This window comes from Amblyomma maculatum, chromosome 2, assembly GCF_055883805.1.
Source record: "Amblyomma maculatum isolate TAMU_Amacu chromosome 2, ASM5588380v1, whole genome shotgun sequence".
Lineage (NCBI taxonomy): Eukaryota > Metazoa > Arthropoda > Arachnida > Ixodida > Ixodidae > Amblyomma > Amblyomma maculatum.
Window position 1 is genome coordinate 36351430 of NC_139345.1, and position 23214 is coordinate 36374643.

Consider the following 23214-nt stretch of genomic DNA (forward strand, 5'->3'; position numbering starts at 1 on the left):
CAATTGATGCGAGAAGTTTCCTACAAAGCAGTAGTCTCCATCTCCACTGTGCAGCTGCTATTTGGTGTTTTCAGCGGCCCAGTCCTGCACTCGCTTGCCCTCTTTGCTCTGACTATTCCAATCAACTCTCCTAATATGATCTCACCTTCTCAGTGACACAGTCTTCCTTACACATCCTCTTTAATTACACTTGATTGCCGCACTCTTCCCCCAAGATGATTGAAAAAATGGCTTGTGCCAGCAGCTTGTACGCCTTATATGTTCTCACCTTCTCAGTGACCCAGACTTCCTCCCACATCCATTTTCATTGCACTTGATTGTCGCACTCTTCACTCCAAGATGATTGAAAAGATGACTTGTCCCAGCAGCTTGCATGCCTTTCAGCAAAGGCTGCTTCAGTTACCTTGTAGAACTTTCAAATATGATGTGAGGTGCATTATCAAGCATTCTTTGAAGTCTTCCGTGGAATTCTCAGTTCATTCTCAGCTTCTCTATCTTTTTCGTTACATAAAGTGTTGACCTGCTTATCTACGAATTGGTTTTGTTTTTTGTTTTTTATTATTTTTTGTGTGCCTTCATTGCCTTGTTTTTGTTTTATTTTCTCCCTCGTTTTAATGCTGCGCCAGCCATTTTTTGACAACCATTATTTGCCTTTCACGATGTTACTAGTGTAAGTAATGTGAATGTTGCCTGCTGCCCTGCAATGTAGGAGCTGAGGGGCATGTCAAGCCACAATTTCTGGCTGTTTTGCTTCGACCCTCACTATGGAAATAAATTGAAATTGAAAATCAAATTTTTGGTCGCAGAAAGTTAGGGGCCTTCAAAGGGCCACTAACTTTCTTTGTGAGGAAACGGGAGGAGAGAAACACGACAAAATCGGGTGATTGCGGTGGCTGTAACTGCGTTATTAGTTACTCGTTTCAAAAACATTTCGCGGCCTTGCGTTCTGGGGGCGAAGTCTCACAGTCACCTAATGCTAATGCTGAATCAAAGCAGTAACACAAGTGCTATTACCCCACTTTTCATGGCTAAGCTCAGGATAAAGTAATAATCTGGAAAAAAAAAAGCTACTTCCGCTACCCTCAGCCTTTCCCTCCTGCTAGAAATTTAAATACCCCTTGAATTTTAATTTGTTGGGAGATCCTTGGCGATTCAAATGTGAACTTTCTGGTGCAGTGTAAAAAAAGAAATAAGCGATATGGATAATAAATGAACCCATGCATCATTAACAGCGGTAAAACTGCAAACATTTATTACTGCAACGGCGGAGCGACCCCGCAAAGTGCACCTAAGTTGTCTCTGCAGCAAGCACGCCACTGCCCCAAAACATATGGAAAACGGTGATAATTTACTTCTGGGTATGACAATGGTAGGAGCGGAGAAGGCAGTGCCCCGAGCTTGTCACCGGAGTTCTCTACCTGCTGCATCTACTTCGTGGCCTGCTCCAGGTAGGAGATTAGGTCTGCTCGATCTTGTGGCTTCTTGAGGCCAGCAAAGACCATTTTGGTGCCTGGAATGTACTTCTTAGGGTCTTCCAAGTATATAAACAGTGTGTCCTTGTTCCAGGTGATCCCTGAAAGATAGAGGTTTGAAGATGATTCATTAAATTTATAGCAATCGCCATTGCCATTATCTTGTTGAGCACTTTCTTAAAGTAATGCAATAGCATATCAGCATTCATCAGTCACCTCTTTCTCGAATATTCTAGGACTTTCCAGTGGATTAAGTTGACAGAATGCACTAATCCAACCACTTAAAAAAACTCATCCACCAATCCATTTTAATCCCCAAATTTTTTAGTAACTTTACAGATTATACGATTCGACCTCTTAACCCACCCACTATTTCGCCTTAATGCTGCAATTTTTGTTTGGTCCATTTTGTTTCGTTTGGTGAACTTTCGAATTTCTGGTTTTGCACAACACACAGACACCTTTTGCATTTCACCTCCATCGAGACACTGACGCCACAGCCGAGGTTTTACTTGCATCCTTTGGCTTAGTAGTTGGCACCCTAAAATCATTTTAAATATTTCCAGGTTGCAAAACTGCAAAGTCATGAGATTAGCAAAAAAATTTACTAATAACGGTCTCGACCCTCCAGTGTTTTGTGGATAATTCTGCACTCTTCAAGAATCCCAGCAGGCACACCAGATGAGAGATGGCACAATAGCGCAGCTATGCGTACCTGTTGTACATTTTAGCGCCACAGAAAATAGTGGCGAGAAAAGTAAGGAGATATGCAGGCAAAGTTTATACAGCTGTGCAATGTTCGTGACCTTTGAAAGCTTGGTGGAGAATTTCATTGCAGAATAAGATTGATCGCAACACAGCCACTTTACCAGACCCACTACAGTTTTTAACTGATACCCACCAAGCCTTGCCTGCAGCTGCATAAGTATTTTAACCTTTTGCGTGCACTCCAACCTTTCTCTAAGATGGTTAACTGCTCATGACAATGTCAGCGGGAGGAAGGCCAGGAGCATTTCCACAAGAAATCAAAATGTAGCACACACACTCTGGGTTCCCTTTCATTTCAGACGCTCGCACATATAGCAGCAGAGGCATTCTGCTACCCAGAACGAAAGCACAGGTCCAATCATAGCTGTGAAGGCAGCATTCCTGATGCAGGCAAAATGCGGAAACTCCCTTCAAATGTTTGTGCCCATTAAGCGGTAACTGCACGAGGCGACAACCCCTAGCAATCCGTCTCGCGCCGCTGCCGACAACGCCTGTCGTTGCCGCTGGTGCACACTGCACGGAGCGACACGGCTCAGTGACAAGCCCGTTTTCAGCGTTGCTCTGTTACCGCCGCCTCATCGTTCGGTCCCCCTAGGGGAGCGCAATCACGATATATCCCGTTTTTAACACTAAACAGCACGAAGCACGATAAAACACTTTTGAAATTTCTTGTAACGCATCGCATTTCAAAGGGTCACAGTGCAGCGGTGCGCTACTACACTGCAATGCCGATTTGCATTGCAAACAGCGACTTTCTCCTTCTCCTTTCGAAAATTAACAATATCTAGCCACACTAGTCTTTTTTTTTTTCTTTTACTACCCATCCAAGCTTTTACTGAACTGTCTCGATGCGCTCATAATACACAGATCAGACGAAGTGATCGTCTGCAGGCACCAGGTTATTCGCATAAACCGGAGTAGCAAAAAAAACCTTCACCTGCAAAAAAGGAAAGAAGAAGAAGATAGAACAGAACTTGAGCACCCCAAAGTCTTATGCGATTGGCTGCCTCACGGGCTGCTTCCGGGCAACACGCGGAATGTTTCAAAAATCTAGAATTTGATCGGCAGCAACGAGTGGCAAAGATTTGACGGCCCTCAGCCCGTCGCGTATTGTCGCCTCATGTGGTTAGCGCTTTAAAGAACCTCAGGCGGCCAAAGTTCTTTGCACACAGCTGGTGCATTGCACTGCTCAAGCAATGTTTGAATGCATGCGTAGGCTCGAAAGTCAGAGCTTGAATGCTGAGGCTGGGGGAAAAAAAAAAAAAAGAAAACCCTCGGATTGAATGTAGCTTGACAATGAGCTTAGATGGGCTACAGGACCACATTCTCCGCTGTTGCGCTCATTCATGTATCTCAATAAGGAGAACACGAAGTGGCATAAAATGACTAACCGCAAGTTCAATCCTCCATGCGGCACTTAACCATCCTGCAACACCTCTCCAACATGGCCACTGCAGCGCACTGACTTCACAAGCCCCTGTCACGTGGCGCCATCTGACCACGTATTAAACAGCCCAAGGAACAGCGAAATATATTACACAGTGCTCTGAACGAACGCTCTTCAGTGGTGCCATGATACAGTGTTGTTCTGGGACATATATAGGCTTGGGACATTGAAATCCACACATACAGTATCAGACTTTCACTAGTTGAAGAAAACTGTTGTGCCCTGGGATCTCTCTGTACTAAGGGGACATTCAGTATGTGGAAGAACCCTATGATCTGCCGACATGCTGAACAACGACGATCATCGAAGCCAGTGTTTCGAGAGCGGTGTACAGTGAAAGCTCGTTGATTCGGCAAATCGGTTAATTTAACGTGCACACGAGGTTCCTCCAATTATACATAGGAGCCTATGTGCAAAACTCTCGTTAATTCGACCAAATTTTGCCGTGCGTCAGTTAATTCGACGTAGCTCCATAGCCCCGTAGCCCGCCATTTTGCATTTCACTGCGGAAGGGGAAAAAAAAAAAAAACACGGCCAAGAGCGGTGCTAGTGTGAAGCTGAAAAAAAAAAAAAAAAAGGCAGCGTACGCCATCCGCACTGTCATCGCCATCAGCAGAATGATGCGAGGAGAGCGAGGTCAGTCGGAAGTTGTTCTTTCCTAGCCCTACCTTCACGCAGTGGAGTAGTCGAGCTTCGCCTATGTGTTTACTGTGCTGCATGTGTGCATAGAGTGCTGTGCCTGCGCATCTTGACGCTGAGTGCTGCTGCGATGGCGACACCAGCAAAGCGGCCGAAGTATGAAGCGATGGATCTGGCCACAAAAGTGCAAATATTGAAGGCGATCAAGGACGGCGTTTCACGGCAAGACGTGATGGACAACCTTGGCCACGTATGTCAAAAATGAAAAGAGCATCTTGGAGGCGTTCGACAGTGAAAGCTTCAATGCTAAAAGGAAAAGACTGCGGACGGCGGCCCACCCGGAGCTCGAAGAAGCCATACTGCATTGGATCACAAACGCACGAGAGGCCTATCTCCCTGTGAGTGGGCCACTAATTTGTGCACAGGCTGAAAGATTCGCCGCAAAAATGAATGTCGAAGATTTTAAAGCCTCCGAAGGTTGGCCCGCTCATTTTAAAAACCGGCACAATCTCACATTCAAGAATGTGTGTGGCAAAAGAGCTGCCGCGAGCGAAGAAGCAATCGAGGAGTGGCGGACCAACGACCTGCTAGAACATCTGGCTGCGTATGACGCGAGAAACATATTCAACGCTGACGAAACAGCACTGTTCTTTAAAGCTCTCCCGGACAAGACGATAACTTTCAAAGGTGACCCGTGCACAGCAGAAAAACGCAGCAAGGAAAGAGTAACTATTCTACTTGCCGCCAACATGACGGGAACAGAGTGGTTGTCGCTCTTAGTGATTGGAAAGGCGCAGAAGCCTAGATGCTTTAAAAACGCGAGGAACCTTCCTGTTAATTATCACGCTAACAGGAAGGCTTGGATGACATCCAGCATTTTTCAGACTTGGCTGCATCAGCTTGACCGGCGTTTAGGAATGGAGAAGCGCAAGGTCCTCATGGTTGTAGATAATTGCAGTGCTCATTGCAAGGTGTCGGGCCTTCAATGGATCAAGCTGATGTTTATCCCACCTAATACAACCGCAGCCCTACAACCCATGGATCAGGGAATATAATTAAGTTCGTGAAATGCAAATACAGAAAGCACGTCTTGCAGCGCATGCTTCTGTGTATGGAAGCGGGGAAAAAATATGAGCTTACGCTCCTCAGCGCTATAAACATTCTGGCTCATGAATGGACCAAGACGCCTTCAGAAGTGATCGTTAACTGCTTCAGGCATAGCGGTTTTGTATCACTGGACTCTCGTGCAGAGACACTGCCATGTGAGACGGCTGACGCAAACGCAGAGGACGACAGCTGTTTTGACAATGTCTTGCCTTCTTCTGTGCGGCTTGCTGATTACATCACCATCGATGATGGCGTTGCAGTCGCCGGACAGCTGACTGAGGACAACATAATTCAGGAAAATAAAAGTACCGGCAACGATGATTGTGAACAGCTGCCCCCGCCGTCGAAGCGCACGGTTAAAGAAGCCGCAGAAGCGCTGTCCGTTCTGGAAGAATTCTGCAAACAGATTACTGATGGTGCGCATGCCACGGAGCATCTGGCAGCGACTAGCGCTATTGCCGCCGGTCAAATTCGCTCGAAAAAAAAAAAACAGATGGTGATAACTAACTTCTTTACCAAATAAAGGTATGTTATCCAGGAGCTCATTTTGTTTTTGTTTTTTCCATTCGATAATTCAACAGTCGGATAATTCGAGAATTTTTTACGGTCCCGTAGATGTGGAATTAAGGAGCTTTTACTGTACGACATATATTGCCGTGAACCCTTGTGACCTTTATTTGTTGATGGTGGCAGCCACTGGCATGTGGCCTTATTATAGATCTCATGATTTTTTATTTATTTATGCTTAGAGTTGCTGATGTGCAGCTTTATCATTTATCTTTGTCACACAATGTGCCCCAAGATGTATCTCAAATATTTCCAGCTACTCGCGTCTGTTTCCACAATGTCACAAGTTGTGCTAGCCACTTTTTAAGTCTTTATCTAGATGCTTCTTCACAGACTTCGACTACTACTAGGTCGACTTTCTACTGTATTAGCATTCCTAGTTCGACAACTAGAGAGTGCTTCTGATGTCGTCGAATTAATCAGTTCTTTTGTGGGTGCAAGTCAGCCCAATAAAGAGTTGATCTCAGTGCTACAACTGTCTGTTTATCGCCTATGGTACTGTCACCACCAAGCGAAAATATGCTGCTCTGGAAGAATCCTCTGACTGGGTGCGCTATCTCTGTGAATGTGCGTGTCTCCTAGGATTTTGATACTTGTAATGATAGCACAGTATGGAGGTCTGGTGGGCTTGTATTGTGCAGCTTGGTAATAATACTGAGGCACAATTATGCTTGAAATTCTCATTTCTGGCTATAGTCCCACGTGTTAAAAAAAAAAATTATTCAGAGGTACAAAGGTAGCGCAAAACAGCAGTTTCATTCTCCTAACTGCCTTCCTTTCTTCAGCGGAACTATGTAATGACAGCAAAATGGCATCATGACCGTGTAGACCAATAAGCATTTATCATTTATGTAGTAATGTCATCCTTGTTTTACTATGTCATCATCACAAGGTGGTTGTAACAATGACGCAAGGGCATGTGGTTATGCCATCACAGCCCTTCCAACTAACTCGGAAATTTCGCAACAAATTTTCCCTCCATAACACAGCTAGCTATAGAATTAAAAAGCCTGTTATCTTTTAATTCAGATTCAAGGGTGCTGTCCTTCATAGACAGTGGTATAGACACACTTTTAGTAAACTACACATGGCATGATCGTGTGAATAAACAGTTGAGCTGGCTTCAACGTTCATTGAAACTACTAGTTCCAGGAAACTAATACCAGGATACCAGGATAAAGAAAACAACTTTGGATTGCCTATAAGTTTGCTCTTAAACGAGCTTTCTTTTGAAATTGAGATGTTCTGAAAGTGGTTTGGTAGTGGAGCTGCTAGGGCAATGAAGACTCACCTTTGCTCTTGTTGGCATCTGTGTAGCTATAACCTGCTGCCTGGCCAGTTTTGCGTCCAATCAGACCGTTGAGGTTGGGGCCTGTCTTGTGCTTGCCACCAGCTTCTACCGTGTGGCACTGAGCACATCGCTGCACAAATAGCTTCTTGCCCTTCTCAGGGTCACCTTTTGGGATATCACCCATGGCCTAAAAGAAAGCAATGAACGGGACTTCAGAATACACTCCACCTCACCAACACAAGCATGAATGCACAGTTTGCCAAGAAAGTCAAATTCACAGGGCAATAGGGCATTTAGCCAGCTGACAGCCTGCAAGCCAGTGCCATCGTCATCACCATCAGCTTGACCACCCACTGCAGAGCAAATGCCTCACCCATATCTCTCCAATTAAACCAGTCCTGTGCTGGATGCAACCATGTTATCCCCGCAACCTTCTTATCTGCCCACCTAAATTTCTGGTGCGCCTGATATACTTACTTTCTCTCGCGACCCAACCAGTTATTCTTAGCGACCATCAGTTTGCCTTTACAATACATGCTCTGCCCATTTCTTCTTGATTTAGGCTAGAATGGCAGTTATTTGCAATTGTTCTCCAACGTATTCTGCTCACTTAAGTCTCTCAATATTACACCTCTCATTTTCCTTTCCACAGCTATTTGCATTGTTCTCAATTTAAGTTGAATCTTTCCCATTAGCCTCTGTGTTTCTGCACCATAGGAAAAATTCAAGTACCCCTGTTCTTATGCTTTATCTTCTACTTTCTGTGCAAGGCTGTCAATGCTGATATAACTGTCAATGCTGAGCAGAGTGATAAGAAGAGCGCTGATAAGCAGTAGAATGATTCACTTCAGTGAACAGACTTCCTGTACACACAGGGCATGTAGGGTGACCCCTTTATTCTAGAATGGTGTCGGTGGATTAATCCATGCGACAAGGGTCAAACAATGCTATGCGATCAAGCACGCATACCTTTACAGGTCCAAAGTGCTTTCAGAATGCTGCAGCACTGGCATCTTTTAACTGAAACACTGCACGTGAAGGCGGCAGCAGCGAAGAGCACAATTTACACTTTGTGAGGTTGAATATGGTGCGATCAACTGCCAGAACTCATACGATACTTTTACCTTGACACTTGAGCAGTCTTAAGACAATAAAGTACTTAGAAATTGGTCCAATGCTTCCATTTAGAACGCCAAGGTGTTGCACCTCAGTCTAGCAATGCAGAGGTGCACGGTGGGAAAAGCACTTACCGAAGGGCCAGAACAGGTTAAATTCTCAAGCACAGGCCACGACTCCAGAGAACGTTGCCCTTTAATTATTTATACGAATTAGAAATGCAAGCTTTCATTAAAAAAAAAAAAATCGCGATTTTTAAAGAAAGCGCTTAATTATTATGCAATAATCCGCATGCCAGGCTCGCGGCCTGCGGCCATACAAAGCAGAACGAACCAAACTGTGCAAAAAGAGGTCAAGTAGAGGTACAAAATAGTGGCTGGATAATGCGCTACGCCACTTAAGTTCACCGGTCCGGAGATGAGTCGAGAGAACGGAACGCGACTGGATTTCCTGCGGGCACATCCTTGACACGGTCACCTTGCGTGTCAAATAGTGCCAAAAAAAATGAGTACGCAAACACGTGAAGCCTACACTCTGCTGCACAGCTCATGCGTAACGGAGGTACTGGTCTGGATATCCAGAGTCCAGGTAACAACGCTAGTAAAATGCGGCAGCGAAGCGATCTAATACAACGCAGGCTGATCCACCGGGCTAACACATTTTTTTCATTCATTCATTAGGCCTATCACTGACCTTCGGGGGCTGGACTGAAAAGCAGACGACTTTGTATCAGCCGTTTAACATAAGCGTGCGAAGGGGGTCAGCATAGGACTGAATGCCGGACTGCTTACATTGATAAACAAAGACTGGTCAAGTCATCTGACCAGGAGCTCACCTCACGAGGTTCACACGCTACCGCTGCGACCGGGAGTCGTGCAAGGAAGGTGACCCACGGACGCCGGCTGAGAAAGCCACGCCGCACTACCGTGTACTGCGCATGCGTTTTTTGCAGCCGCGCATGCGCAGAGGGCAAATGGAAACGTATCGTCTGCTACGCCGATCAATGACGCAAAAATGACGTAGGCGGATGATGCAAGGCCAAGGGTATCAAGGGCGAAGGTGCGCTGACGCCTGTCGATATGAGCAATATGAGCTCTTCATTGCTTCAACACTCCGAAAAAAGCTACAAATTAAAACCCAGGAGAGGATATTTCACCTTTTATTTCGTGTACGAAAAAAATTATGGCCATAGCAGAGATGGTATCGCAATAAACTTCTAAGTCGTCCAACTTGCAGCAGCACTGCCCTTGCATATGTGCTACATTAGCTAGGTGACCGTCGGCTACGCTGCTTGTGCTTCTTTTTGTGCTTTTCTTTCTTGTGTTTCTTGGATTTCTTTTCTTTCCTGCGAAGTAAAGTTCAAGCCGCAGAAAATAAGCGCCAAGTATAAACAAAATTCGCGCAAAATTTACGACACTCAAATAACCTGGAAGCAGCATTACAGACAATTCCAGAAGCCACATTTGTAAACTGGCAGCACCTGTCAACAACTGAAGGTGCAGTATTATACTTGTAACCTTTTGAAAGTTGTGCACTTTTATTTCCATTCAAGCAATTGATTATTTGCAGTGGCAGGCCGATATGCTTGCGATGGTTTCTTCACCCGCGTGCCCGCGTGTCACCACCGAGATCTTAGCAAGGCCTGCGCACCCCAGCAGCCTACGTCACGACAGGCGGATGACGATAAAGTACCAGCAAATGAAGGTGCGAGCGCGAACCCGAATTGAGTCATCACGGCCTGCGTCACTCAGCCGGCGCACGTGACGGTGCGAGTAGCAGTAGAGTCCCTAGAAGTATTTGCTAGTAGCAGCGAGCGCAGCGAGCTCGCTCCAACCATCGCCAACATGTCAGCCTGCCGCTGCAGCGGGACCGTCCAGTGACGCGCGCAGCTATTTCGTTCGCTCAAATCACGACTGAGAGCACTGCAATCGTGGCGCTCAAATGCTTTAGTCGCGTGATATTATTTGTATTTCGCGGGTTTCTACAGGTGCTCTCCAACTTTCCAATCCACATTCACGGTCTAAAGTCAATATTTAGTCAATTAGAAAAATTAACGATTAGCTAATTAAGTAATTTCAGAACAAAAAAGTTTCTGTGGTGCGCAAGACGGTTGGCAGTGGTATAAAAGTGGTTTTGCTGGCCAACCTCAAATATTTTATTTTTTAACCCTTGGAGGAGGACAGGCACTAATGCCTTTACAAACCAATTTATCTAATGTCTTCGGCTGAGGCTCACCTGGCTCACCGCCCCCGCACCGGTGTGCAGGAACTGACGTCAAACACGGCACGAGTACACCGAGTAGACCGCCCCTCTGTGCCTCTGTGCTCCAGTCGAACGTGTGAAGCACACTGAATGTACCGTCGTTGTTTCTGCCATCCATTTTGCATAGCCTCCGAGACACTTGGATGGATGGATGGAATATAGGAGCGTCCCCTTTGAAACGGGGTGGTAGCAGTAGCTATCATGCTCATTTTTCTCCCTATATCTTAATTATTGATTTAGAATGGTTAACTAAAACATCATTCTATTTATTAAATTTTGTTCCTACATTACTAACATTATGTCACTTCTCTGCTTTTAAGCCACCAATCTTCCAGTCGTTTTTTGCTAGTTTCCACCGCCGGTTTATTCACCCGGCCACTGTTATCTCTAAACCCCAGAGCTTCAGGAACAGTGATTGCGCCTGCACCAACTTCCGGATGGACACCATTACATTCGAGTATAATATGGGCAATTGTTTCACTGGAGTTTCCACATACAGCACATGCGTCATCTCCATTGTTAAATTTCTTTTTGTAGCTGCGTGTTCTAAGGCACCCTGATCTAGCTTCAAAAAGTAGGGCACTGCCTCTTGAGTTATCAAAGAAATCTTCCTTCCTGATCTGCATTTTCCACTTTCGGTATAATTCCACACAGTTTTTTTTCCATCGAATTTATCCAATTTTTACCTTCTGTGTTTTTCACCTGTTGCTTAATGCTCTTTATTTCTCCGTCCTTGTTACTAGCATACTTACTAGTTAGTTTCCTAGTTCTTTTCCTCCATTGTGAGTCAACGCTTTTTAGGTACAGGTATTTAAATACTTTAGCTGCCCATCTGTTACTGTCCAATTTCCTCAGGCGTTCCTCATATAATATTTTACTCTGAGCTTCCCGTACTTCGAAAGATACCCAGCCCATATCTCCCTGTACCGCCTCATTTGTAGTTTTGCCGTGGGCACCTAGTGCTAATCGTCCAACGGATCTCTGATTTGTTTCTAATGTCGACTGTACCTCTGATTTTAGGCATAAAACCGCATTTCCGAAAGTAAGTCCGGGCACCATAATTCCTTTCCAAATACCCCTCAAAACCTCATACCTATTGTATCCCCACAATGCCTTATGCTTCATTATCCCGGCATTCCTTCGCCCTTTGGCCTTAAGTGATTGCTCATGCTTTCCAATGTATGCCAATCCTTCGTTTACCCATACCCCCAGATATTTATATTCTGCTACTCTAGGTACTTCAAGGCCTTGTATTTTAAGACCCTGATCAGTTGAGCCGTTGAAAATCATCAGACCCGACTTAACTGCGCTGAAACTGAAGCCTAGAGCGTCCCCTTCGTCTCCGCAATACTTAACTAGAGTTTGCAATTCTTCCAGACTCTCAGCTAGCAGCACAATATCGTCCGCATACATCAAACCGGGGAGGCGCTGCTCTACCGCCTTTCCACCTAATCTATATGACAGGTTAAAACCTAGGTTACTGTCTTGTATCCTCCACTCCAGGTTAATCATATAAAGCATGAACAGCACCGGTGATAGAGGACAGCCTTGTCTTAATCCTTTGCATACTTTGACATCCTCCATACTTCTTATCCCTTCCCACGTAATTTCTACTTTTTTATCCCGGTATATTTCCTGTAGGAACTCCATTATCTCATAACTGATACCTTCTTCTTTTAATATGTTCCACAGGAGTTCCCTGCTTACGTTGTCGTACGCCCCGTTTATGTCCAGGAAGGCCAAATACAAAGGTCTATTTTCCACTCTAGATATTTCGATGCATTGGGTAAGCACGAACAGGCTATCATCTAAGCGCTTACCATTTCTAAAGCCGTTCTGAAGTTCTCCGAGTATCGTGTTACTTTCAACCCATGCTTGCACCTTTAATTTCACCGCCTGCATGGCTAACCTGTACATAACAGATGTTATGGTAATCGGCCTGCAACCCTTGACTGCTGTCTCGGAGGCCACCCCAAGTTTTTACAAATGGTGTGTAGAGCTAGTGCTAACCAAAGACGCCGGCGCATACTGCGAAATGTTGCGATTGCGGCGGTGTTGGTTTGTCAGGCATTACAATAGTGCTATTCTTGCCGGCTTCTATCTGTACGTTGCACAATGCACACATTGCAGACCAGCTACGCACGGGTCGTCGATTAGTGGCTGAGTAATGGCAGTGTACATTGCAGTTGCTAACATATTCATCATTTCTTTACTATACGCCCACCTGATATGCTTCCTCCCTTTTTCTCTCCGTAGAAACTCACTATCAGCCGATGTAGAATACGGATACGATGACAGCGTCATCTGCGCGCAGTGTCTGCTAGTGCGCGCAGCACGATAGGATTGCACTACGCTCCCGTCGGTCCCCACGGTGGCACGAACGTGTGGCAGTGCACGAGTGAGCAGAAAACTCCACGAGTGCCATCAGCAGAAGACACCATAAAACTTAAAGCAAATTAAGTGTGCATTACAACATGTGGTTAAAAAATTAGGGGCACTCTACCCTCCTTGTCATCCCCATGAGGTGAAGCATATAACTGGAAGATTAATGATTCTACCCTGCAATGCGATTCATCAGTTGACTTAAGTTCTTAGTTCTTCCTCCCTTATTTTCTTTATAGCACCTATTTTCTATGGATATTCTCTGCTCTAATATTGAAAGCAGCATATCACCCTCCCTCCCCCAGCATTGGCCTATATTATTTTCATCTTGCTGCCATAAATCAATGTTTATGCTTGCTGCTTTAATTTTTTGCCTTAAATTTCACACTGTTTTTTTCCTAATCAACTATGACTCACTAGAATCTCTGTGTTTGTCTTGAAATTATTCAAGAGCTCAGTGGCCCAGAACAATATACCAAAGGATTAAATTCTATAATTGAGACCTCTAAGCACTGATAAAGTAAACAAAGAAACCTGCACTAATAACCTAAAAGAAAAAACACTGGCTATCAAAAAAAAAATGCAGCAAAGGATGCACACCTCGAGAGTACCGAGCACTGTCAAAACAATTAGTGTTGAAGTTCTTACCGTCAGACTGCTGAATGTCCAACCAACAAAAAGAAGCATGCACTGTAGGCCATTGCTGACATGCCTACCCCCACAAGTGCAAGAACAAGTTGTAATGACTGATTCCTTAAGCAGATACAACACCTAACCACAAATGTGTCAACAAAAAGGACACCCTACTTTACTACACAGAGCAATTCCCTGCTTGCTACCACATAGATAAATTGATTTCGTTGCAATGCAGCAGCACAACATTTGCAGGTGGTGCACTGACTTGTGCTCAGCTTTGTGCCTTTTGCTGGAGCCACCTTCCCTTTCCTCACGGCAGACATCTTGGGCAGGGACTGCAGGGGAAATAAACTCCACGCCTTCGGCTGGCCGCTTCCCACGCGTACAGAAGTCACCCCTGCATGGAACATATGTCCAACAGACCTTAATGCAGCCCACTACAAAAATTAGAAAAAAAAAAAAAAAAGGAACTTGACTGCACACCCTCCCACTACTACCTTCAGTACCACAGCACAAGATTCAACACCTGCCTTTGTTACTAGAAGAATAGATGTAAGAATCTATGCAATCATGTCATGCTATGCATTCTTCATTAAGTATGGTCAATAGTTGCCAATTTATTCAAGTCTCTGGCCACTGCAGCAAGGCAAATGGTCAAGCTCGTGTGGACCAAGCTACAGAAAGCGTACCTTGCATTGGTGCCCACCCCCGAGACTCTGTCAGTGTCCACATCATCTCTGCTGCCATCTCCCCGTCGCAGAGCCTCTGTGACTTCCTGCAAAAAAGCAAAAAGTTTTCAATGTACACAGCTATTTTGCAGAAGATACAAAATGGCTGCTACCTGCCATATTTATCTTAAGCTTCAGTAGTGGCAACATTTTTAGTTCTACAGTTTTGCACTTCAGTATATATCACAGAACAAACCCAGACTAACATACCTTGAGCCATGATGCAATGTGTGTGCACCCACGAATATTCTGGCATCAATAAAAGTCCCAGTATTGATTTCAGGCAATTAAATGACACATTCATACATAATGCCAAGAACACATACCTGCCAACCTGAAGGCTTTCAAATTCATAAAACCTTCTCTAGGGAGAGCGGGGGGTGAGGGTGATTCAGCAGCACATTTTCTTTTTTCAAATCTCAAGAGATTGATTTTTTTGACAGCCTTGCTAATGTTTTCACTATCATTACAACCAGGTCTGACTCGCCACCAGTGGCTTGCACATATTCTTGCCATATTTGTGAAGCGATGAACACCTTGATGCCATCCTTGCCACCTTTGAAAACATTCACATCACATATACAGTGTTCTAAAACTTTATCGAACCCCATTTGAAAAATTCTCCAACCTCAAATGGAGACTCATTTGGCCTGAAACTGCGCACTAAGCTTGCGACTTGTTGTCCCCTTCTTTATGAGGCAAGTTTGACCATGGTGCTTACTTGGTTTGGCTGCGCATGATGAGAAACCAGAACCGTCTGTGACGAGACTGAGGAGAAAAAAACGCCAGCGCAGAGTTTCCAGCAAAAGGCAGCAGTGGTGCCATCTGGCGTGGCTGGAGGAAAGCTCTGCGGTTCAAAAGCGCCGAGGCAAGCATGGCACATTCCTGCAATGGTACTAGATGGCGCCACTGCTGCCCTTCGCCGGAAAATTTAAGTTTCCGTCTTTTGCTTCTCAGTCCCGTCGCCGACAGCTCTGTTTTCTCATCATGCGCGGCCAAACCAAGTAAGCACCATGGTCAAACCTACCTCGTAAAGAAGGGGACAACAATGCGCAAGCTTTGTGCGCAGTTTCAGCGCAAATGAGCCTCCAGTTGAGGCAGGAGAATTTTTCAAACAGGGGTTCGATAAAGTTTCAGAACACTGTACAGTCCAAGCTAACTTTAGCCAAAGGTTAAAAAACAAAATTGGCAGAGGCATAACTTGGTTAAGCCCGGTAGATTGCGAAAGCAATACCCATGGCTACGCTCAGGTTCAGCTAATGTTCGGTTGGTGGTGGTGCTTATGGATATGATTGTTATGATTAGACTGTGGTGGTTATACAATGATTCACTCTGGGTACGACATGGATACGCTGTTCCTCCGTCTCTGTAGCTCGCTGCTGTCTCTTACGCTCATTGCAACGAACTTCCCTAGCGGTGGGTGGCATCGTCGAAGCAGATGTTAACCCGCCGGCGGAGGCACTGCCACTACTCGCAGACGGCGCGAGATGGTCGCCCAGCTCTTCGGCGTGACGTCACAACACCTGCTGCGCTCCTGGCGGACAGCGCGGGAGTTAGGCCGCCGGTGGTTTTTTCTTCCTCCATGTGGCACCGCCACTACTCGCAGACGGCGCGAGATAGCCGCCCAGCTCTTCGGCGTGATGTCACAACACCTGTTGAGCTCCTGGCGGACAGCGCGGGAGTTAGGCCGCCGATGGTGGCACCGCCACTGCTCGCAGACGGCACGAGATGGTCGCCCAGCTCTTCGGCGCGACGTCACACAGAGGTCACGCGAAAGGTCAATGGTGGCACCGCCACGGTACGGCAAAGGCTTGAAAGTGCAAGTAGTATTGCTTTCGCAATAATAAAATCCTTGAGGTAGGTTAGGGAAACCATTTGAATACAGCTGCCAGCCGTCTGGCTCACCACAGGAAATATTTTGTTTGGGAAATAACAGTGTATTATATTACTTTGTCTAATTTGCTTAATATTGGCTTTAGACAATAAATATGATTTGCAAAGTTCGAGAGCATCTCCAGAAACCCCCGTTTCATTTATTTCCGACAAATAAAGCCTCACATGTACTTTTTTTCGAGTTGCAAAGAAAGCCGATGAAGTGCAAAAATTACTACGTGACTAGCGCATTCGCGCGCCACGGTTGTAGTACTCCCAATCATGGTTTGAGTGAACGAAATTAGATGCGGCTGTCACTCAATGCCGAGTTCCTGCGGTAGCCTATGTTGCGGATGGTTGCAGCAAGCGCGGCGAGCTCGCTCCAACTTGCACTGTCACATGCGCCAGCTGGCCTATGTTGCGGATGGTTGCAGCAAGCGCGGCGAGCTCGCTCCAACTTGCACTGTCACATGCGCCAGCTGGCTGACGTGGGCGAAGAAGCTATCGCAGGCATATCGATCTGCCGCAGGTGCCAAACCACAGCTGATGTCATTCACTCGAACCACGGCTGAGAGCAGCACAATCGCGGTGCACGGATGTGCCAGTCACATGACTTTTTTGCTGCATTTTGCAGGCTTCCTTCGGAGCTCGGAAAAAAGATACACATGAGGCTTTCTTTATCGAAAAAATGGAATGGGGGTTTCTGACCAACTTTGCAAATCAAATTTATTTTCTAAAGACAATATTTAGTAATTTAGAAAAATGATCTTAATTACTACATAATTAACTGCAAAACAAGAAAAAATGCCTGCAGTGAGCAAGATGTGGCAGATCTTGGCTAAAGTTGGCTTGGACAACATGTATGCATGGCGTAGAAGTGGAACTTGTTTTTTTCCTTAGACAACATGATTACATACGGAATGTAAATTTTGGTGTGTAGAATTCTCAAATAGCATGTTATCACATTGTGAAGCCAAAGTAGTATACCAACAAGAGTCTCCCTCCTACGAACGTGTTGTTAGTCACACAGAAAAAGAAAGCAAGGTCAAAACAAAAGAACAAACCTGTGAACAAAGATCTAACAAAGACGACAGGCATAGAGTAATCCAACTACTGCGGAATGTCAGCAAAGGCAGCTGTTGAGATTTGGAGAAATGACGCCCCAGTGATAGATGATGAAACTCGTTACAATGTTAGGGCTGCTGACAGATTTCGCAGGTGGTTCATACCGCCCTCTTTTTCTGGTGCAAGGTACCATCGGCAATATTTGGTTTGTACAGAATTTCAATTTGTTTTTTTACAAATTACGTTTATTTTCCATAAAACTGGAGGCAACATTCATAAATTCATAAGCAGGCTCCAACTTCATCAACTTTTACAGAAAATTCAGAAGAGCTGGCAATACACAAGAACATAAACTTGTGAAGATGATAAATCCTCTAATTGAAATGCTGGCTAATGAACTGAGAATCCCCTCCCTCCCATGGAGGAAAGAAAAAACTGAGGAGAGGCCGTGACGTCACTTTTCGCGACGCCGGCCCGCGACCGGAAAATGCTGTGGCGCCACCTACACATGGGGCAGCTTTTCCCCTCGCACCCCTCTGTGTGCCCTTCCCCGTCTGAGCGCTTCTCCGCGCCACGAGTCCACGAGCCATGCTGCCCCATAGCAACGCTGACGCTGTTGCTATTTGCCCCATATCTAGGCTAAAAAAAAGCATGCGACTTCGCGGCACGTTTTTCGCAATGCACCTGGGATACATGAGGCCTCTGCTCAGTTTTTTCCTTCTTCCATGCCTCCCTTCCCTTATTCACTTGGTGTGTGAACGTAAGCATTAGCAATGGCAGAAATTGAACATCTCCCAAGCTAACTGAAAGGCCAAGCTAAAAGGCCAACTCTGGCATTTTTTCAACTTTCTCAGGTTTTGCTGAAATTTGCATCAAATGTTCTCTGCAGTTTTCAGGTTCTATGTGGCAACTTTTTGTAATGCGCACACAACAGTTTTTGTGAATGTATCCGTGACGTCATTGGACGGTCTGTCAGGTTATCTTTGTTTGGGTGGAACCCGATTTCGGTAGCCTATTTCTTGCTTTCTCTAAATACGTATACTCGGTATATTGAGAAACTGTCTTTAGTACATGTGATTTGTTTATGAATTCAAAATGTTAAAAAATACCGTAGAGTTACTTCAATATGATAAAGCACAGGCGGACAAAAACACCATGTTGGTACAGCCGTACTACATCATGCACTGTGCACATTTTTCAAAAAGTATAATAAGCATAAAAAGGTGTTCCTGGTGCAGCGTTTCAAAATAATCTCCAGAGCACTCCATCTGGATCAAAACCTCCCTATATTTAAAAGCAATATCATTAAAAAAGCATGAAATATCATTGCTCAAAAAATTTACCACTAAGAAAAGACAAAGTTTTCTTACCGCTTTTGATAGTGGCTGGTGAGTAGGCTTGGCTGGCGTAGCAAATCCCCTGATGCATATTACACAGAGTAAACATATCAGGCTCTGTGAAACCCATAAAATCCAATAGTGAGACAACACTGAAACAGCTTTATAGTGGCTAGAAGGGAGAAACGTGAGGAGCTCACCGGCTCATGTAATGCGTTTTAAGAAGAAGAGCACAGATGATGCTGCCCCACCAAAGTGCCCACTGGTTACAAAGGGGCTGGCCACTAGACCATCATCATCATCATCAATGTTGGCAGCCAGCAGCCACATCTTTAACAGACATCGGTAACAGCAACTTAAGTTAAGAAGCTCCGCATGGCTTCAAATGTGGACGCAAAAATGAACGGTAGTGTAGTTTGTTCATACATAATCAACACCAAATGCGGGAAATTTTGCATGACCATAATAGAAGGAATGCAAATGCATGTACTCACACTCACTTTGATTTTGGTTTGCCTTACGCACTGCTGAGGAATAAAATCTGACGCATAAATAACAATGAGAAAAGTTTTATTCCCATAGTAATATTCTCCAATATCAGCAGAAAACTGTTGTGCAAAGATTGTTCAGGTAACTAACCTTAGTTTGAGATGCTTCCTCATTTCGCTACTAGACATTTTCTCTTGGCTCAGCGATTTCGTGAAAAAAAATTAAGGCGTGTGATAAAAGGAACTTGGCAACCTATTTGGTCAGCTTGATACTATGCGCTGAACAGCCAACAAGTACATTCTCTTGCAGGAAAGCAGTTAGCTTGTACATGAACCACATGGTGAAATTCCATATTGAGCTCATCTGCAAAAGAAAGGGTTATTCAAGGAGCAAAGAGGACTTTGGCAATTGATGCTCAAACGTTTTTTCACCCAGACAAAAACTGTTATTTCCGATAAGAAACATATTCTTGAATTTTCCAGCGCCTGCCCAGATGCCCATGGCACTGCACTTTGCTGGTGAAGGACCAGGGCTCAAACATGGCTATTGACAGCCGGACACCTTTCACGAATACTTCTCGTTTCACACTTCCTTCTTGAGAAAACACAGTAAGCTAATTTGCCAACAGGATGCTTCCATCTTGTCCAGGTTGACAGACGCTGCAAGTGCCAGTGAAAGATGATACATTCAACATGTGCTGTCCCCGTGAACGCAAAGGCAATGTAAAGTTTTTGATTACAGAAGCAATGTAGACTTTCTCATAGTTAGCACTTAAAAGCCACATATCGTCATTCGTGTGTTGCTTGCTGGCTAGAGACAAAATTTCTCTCGTCACTTTCAGCTTCTGCTGCTTGGTAGCATGTCCAAACACTCTGAAGCATTGCGAAACTGCACTAGCACAGCTCCTGGCAGCTACAAAGACCTGCTTCTATCAATCAAAAGACATTCTTCATTCACTATGCATTTACAGACCTAAGTGAAGCTCAAAATTAAATGGCGAAATTTTGTTAGAGAGGCTTGCAAGTGCTGGGAGTTGCTCGCAGCCATTGTGCAAGCATGGTTTAGCCGTTTGGAACATCGAACAACGACCTTCCTTCAGGACTGTTGAGCAGCTGAAACGAAGCAGTGGCTCTGCCTTTTTGCCATGAATATCCATACCCAACTGAAGATGAGTTGCAATTCAGGTTAAGCGGTGCAGAAATCACCACTAACAATGATCAGATGAATAATGCCGGAGCAGCCTTAGTCTCAGGCAACACGTAAACAAGCGCAAGCACCCCTCACGATTCTCTCCTGGTATCTTTAATGTGACCTACAGGAGCCGCGCAGAGCTCTTCGCACTTTCTCCTTCTAGCCACTGTAACAGCATATCACTGGCATTTTCATGACCCAGTACGAGAGCCAAATAAATATTTCACAGTTAAAAAAGCACATGGCAGAAAAATATTCTACAAAAGAGCATGATTGGAAATTAATGTACGCACTGGATGATGTAATGCATGGTGTAGTGCAAACTGCCTGGTGTAAATTTAACTTTTTGCTTTATGACAATTAATTATGTAAGAACAATTTCATGGAGATTTTACATTTACTAACAGAAAAGCACCTCAAAATGTGTTTATTTATTTTATTTTATTTATTTATTTACAACGTACTGCTGTGCAGGTTTGGGAGATTGTATCATACAAAAGGAACAAGCAAAAAGATGGAACAGAAATTGTAGGTGCCCTTATCCGTAATGCCGTAATTCGTCAAAGTAAGTTTTGTTCACTGACAGTAGCATGAACAAGCTTGCCACTCACAGTGCTGCTAGCATAGCTTCTTCTTCAGCCTTCTTGGCAGCAGCTATCTCATTTTCCCTTGACGTTGAGGCAGCCTGCGTCTTCTCCTTGGCATACCACGTCAGGTCCTTGCCTTTCTGCCATCGACCAACAGGCGCCCGCAGCGAATGCCCTGTTCACGAAATGGACACCACCACAAGGATGAGCGGACTAGCAACCCTATCGTGAGCCAATACCGAGGTGCGATGGTAAAAACTAATCCTAGAAGGAGTGCGAACGCCTGCCAGAATTTGTCATTATTACAGCAGTCGGATGGATGGATGGATGGATGGATGGAATATTGGAGCTTCCCCTTTGAAATGGGGTGGCAGCAGTTGCTATCATGCTCCTTTTTCTCCCTATATCTTAATTATTGTTTTAGATTGGTTAACTATACCATTGTTCTATTTATTGAATTTTTGTTTCTACATTACTAACATTATGTCACTTTTCTGCTTTTAAGCCCCCAATCTTCCTACTTTTAAGCCACCAATCTTCCAGTCGTTTTTTGCTAGCTTCCACCACAGGTTTTCACCCGGCCACTGGTATCTCCAAACCCCAGAGCTTCAGGAAGAGTGACTGCACCTGCATCGACTTCCGGATGGATACCATTAAATTCGAGTATAATATGGTCAATTGTTTCACTGGAGTTACCACATACAGCACATGCATCATCTTCATTGTGAAATTTCTTTTTGTAGCTGCGTGTTCTAAGGCACCCTGATCTAGCTTCAAAAAGTAGGGCACTGTCTCTTGAGTTATCAAAGAAAGCTTCCTTCCTGAACTGGCTTTTCCACTTTCAGTGTAATTCCACACACTCTGTGTTTTTCACCAGTTGCTTAACGCTCTTTATTTCTTCGTCCTTGTGACCAGCATACATATTGGTTAGTTTCCTAGTTCTTTTCCTCTGTCATCACTTCACATCAGCGCCCCGCCGTGGTGGTGCAGTAGTCCCGAATCCCGGCCTGAGCGGCTGCTTTTCGATGGAGGCGAAAAGCTAGGCGCCCGTGTGCTGTGCGACGTCAGCGCACGTTAAAGTACCCCAGGCAGTTGACATTTCCTGAGCCCGCCAATACGGTGTCTCTCGTATCCCGAGTCTTTTTTTAGGACGTTAAACCCCACAAAACAAACAAACTCAGGCGGTGTCGCGTTCGAGAAACAAGCTGACGCTTTAGTTCGCCATACCTTTAGCGAACAAGCAGCCGTTCTTGCATATCTACCAGTTAAAAAACACTACACTGGGCACCAGAATAATTCGTTTTAGAGCGTGTAAACATCGGTGCTCGTCATTCATCGTGTGTAGTACTGCCTACATTCTACTCTAAAGCTCACCCAGGTAGTTCTCTCGGTACTTGTCTTCTTTGACATCTTCCCAGTTGAACTGGTCCGCACCACCCCGAGTGCCGCCGCGGACAGGATGAAACATCTTTCCACGATCTTCGGCAACTTTGCACCTTGTGTATATATCTTCAAATGTCGCGGCCCTCCCGTGTTTGGACAGATCTAAATGTGCTTACTGTAAAAGCGCTCAGTCCCCACAGCACATTAAAATAAACAGCAACAACCAAATGAAAGCGAACGGCTGTGATCCTGTGGTCACAAAACTTTTACGCTGCTGCCGCTATCTGCCGCTCAGGAATGTTTACCGCCGGATTGGCTTGGCTCTTGTGTTGTCTTTATTGCTTATGGAGGTTATATATTGCAATATTTTTTATATAAAACCTTGAAGATTTATGTAACCCATAGAGTTTCTTACTCTTACCTAGAGGGAAAGCTGTGCTGCCGTCTATGGGCGTTTACATGGAGTTTCCAGACGGCCAGTTCAGCCACCATGGGCGCTCAAAGCATCATGGGCCGGTGAGCTACCGAGTGCAGAACTACAACTTTTGGCCAAAACTAATGAAAAGATAAACGTTGTTCTACCGTAAATAATGTCCTAAGATTGAATATTGTGACTATAAATTACAAAAAGAGAGAGAAACAGAATGCCAGTGTGAGATTTATCCAATATAAGCGATGGCCCTTTCTCCTATTGGCTTAGTTTTGAGCAGCACAAATACCAATATTTCGCACTTAATAGGCAAACTTTGAAATTTAAAAAATGTTATAAAAATATTTATCGTTGCGCCATCACTTAAGGAAGTTTTTAGTGGAATTTCGGGAAACAGAAACCATTTATTGGCGACGTGTGCTTTTGCGCCTTCGCTACTATGGCT

At 44.8% G+C, this 23214-nt stretch overlaps 2 protein-coding genes across 2 annotated transcripts; both read right to left on the reverse strand.

Annotated features, from left to right (window-relative positions):
- Positions 1-1225: 1225 nt before the first annotated feature.
- LOC146198361 (cytochrome c-like) lies at positions 1226-9400 on the reverse strand. Its single transcript, XM_084593828.1, has 3 exons — positions 9243-9400; positions 7292-7478; positions 1226-1573 (listed from the first exon to the last, which is right to left on the reverse strand). Exons 2-3 carry the CDS (start codon positions 7473-7475, stop codon positions 1428-1430), a joined length of 330 nt encoding a protein of 109 aa, XP_084449954.1. The 5' UTR covers positions 7476-7478; positions 9243-9400; the 3' UTR covers positions 1226-1427.
- A 153-nt stretch (positions 9401-9553) lies between these two features.
- Positions 9554-22657, reverse strand: LOC146198362 (multiple myeloma tumor-associated protein 2-like). The gene is made up of 6 exons (XM_084593827.1): positions 22331-22657; positions 20981-21131; positions 18723-18771; positions 14377-14462; positions 13953-14084; positions 9554-9752 (listed from the first exon to the last, which is right to left on the reverse strand). The coding sequence occupies exons 1-6, from the start codon at positions 22422-22424 to the stop codon at positions 9671-9673; spliced, it is 594 nt and encodes a 197-aa protein (XP_084449953.1). The 5' UTR covers positions 22425-22657; the 3' UTR covers positions 9554-9670.
- Between the last annotated feature and the right edge of the window lie 557 nt (positions 22658-23214).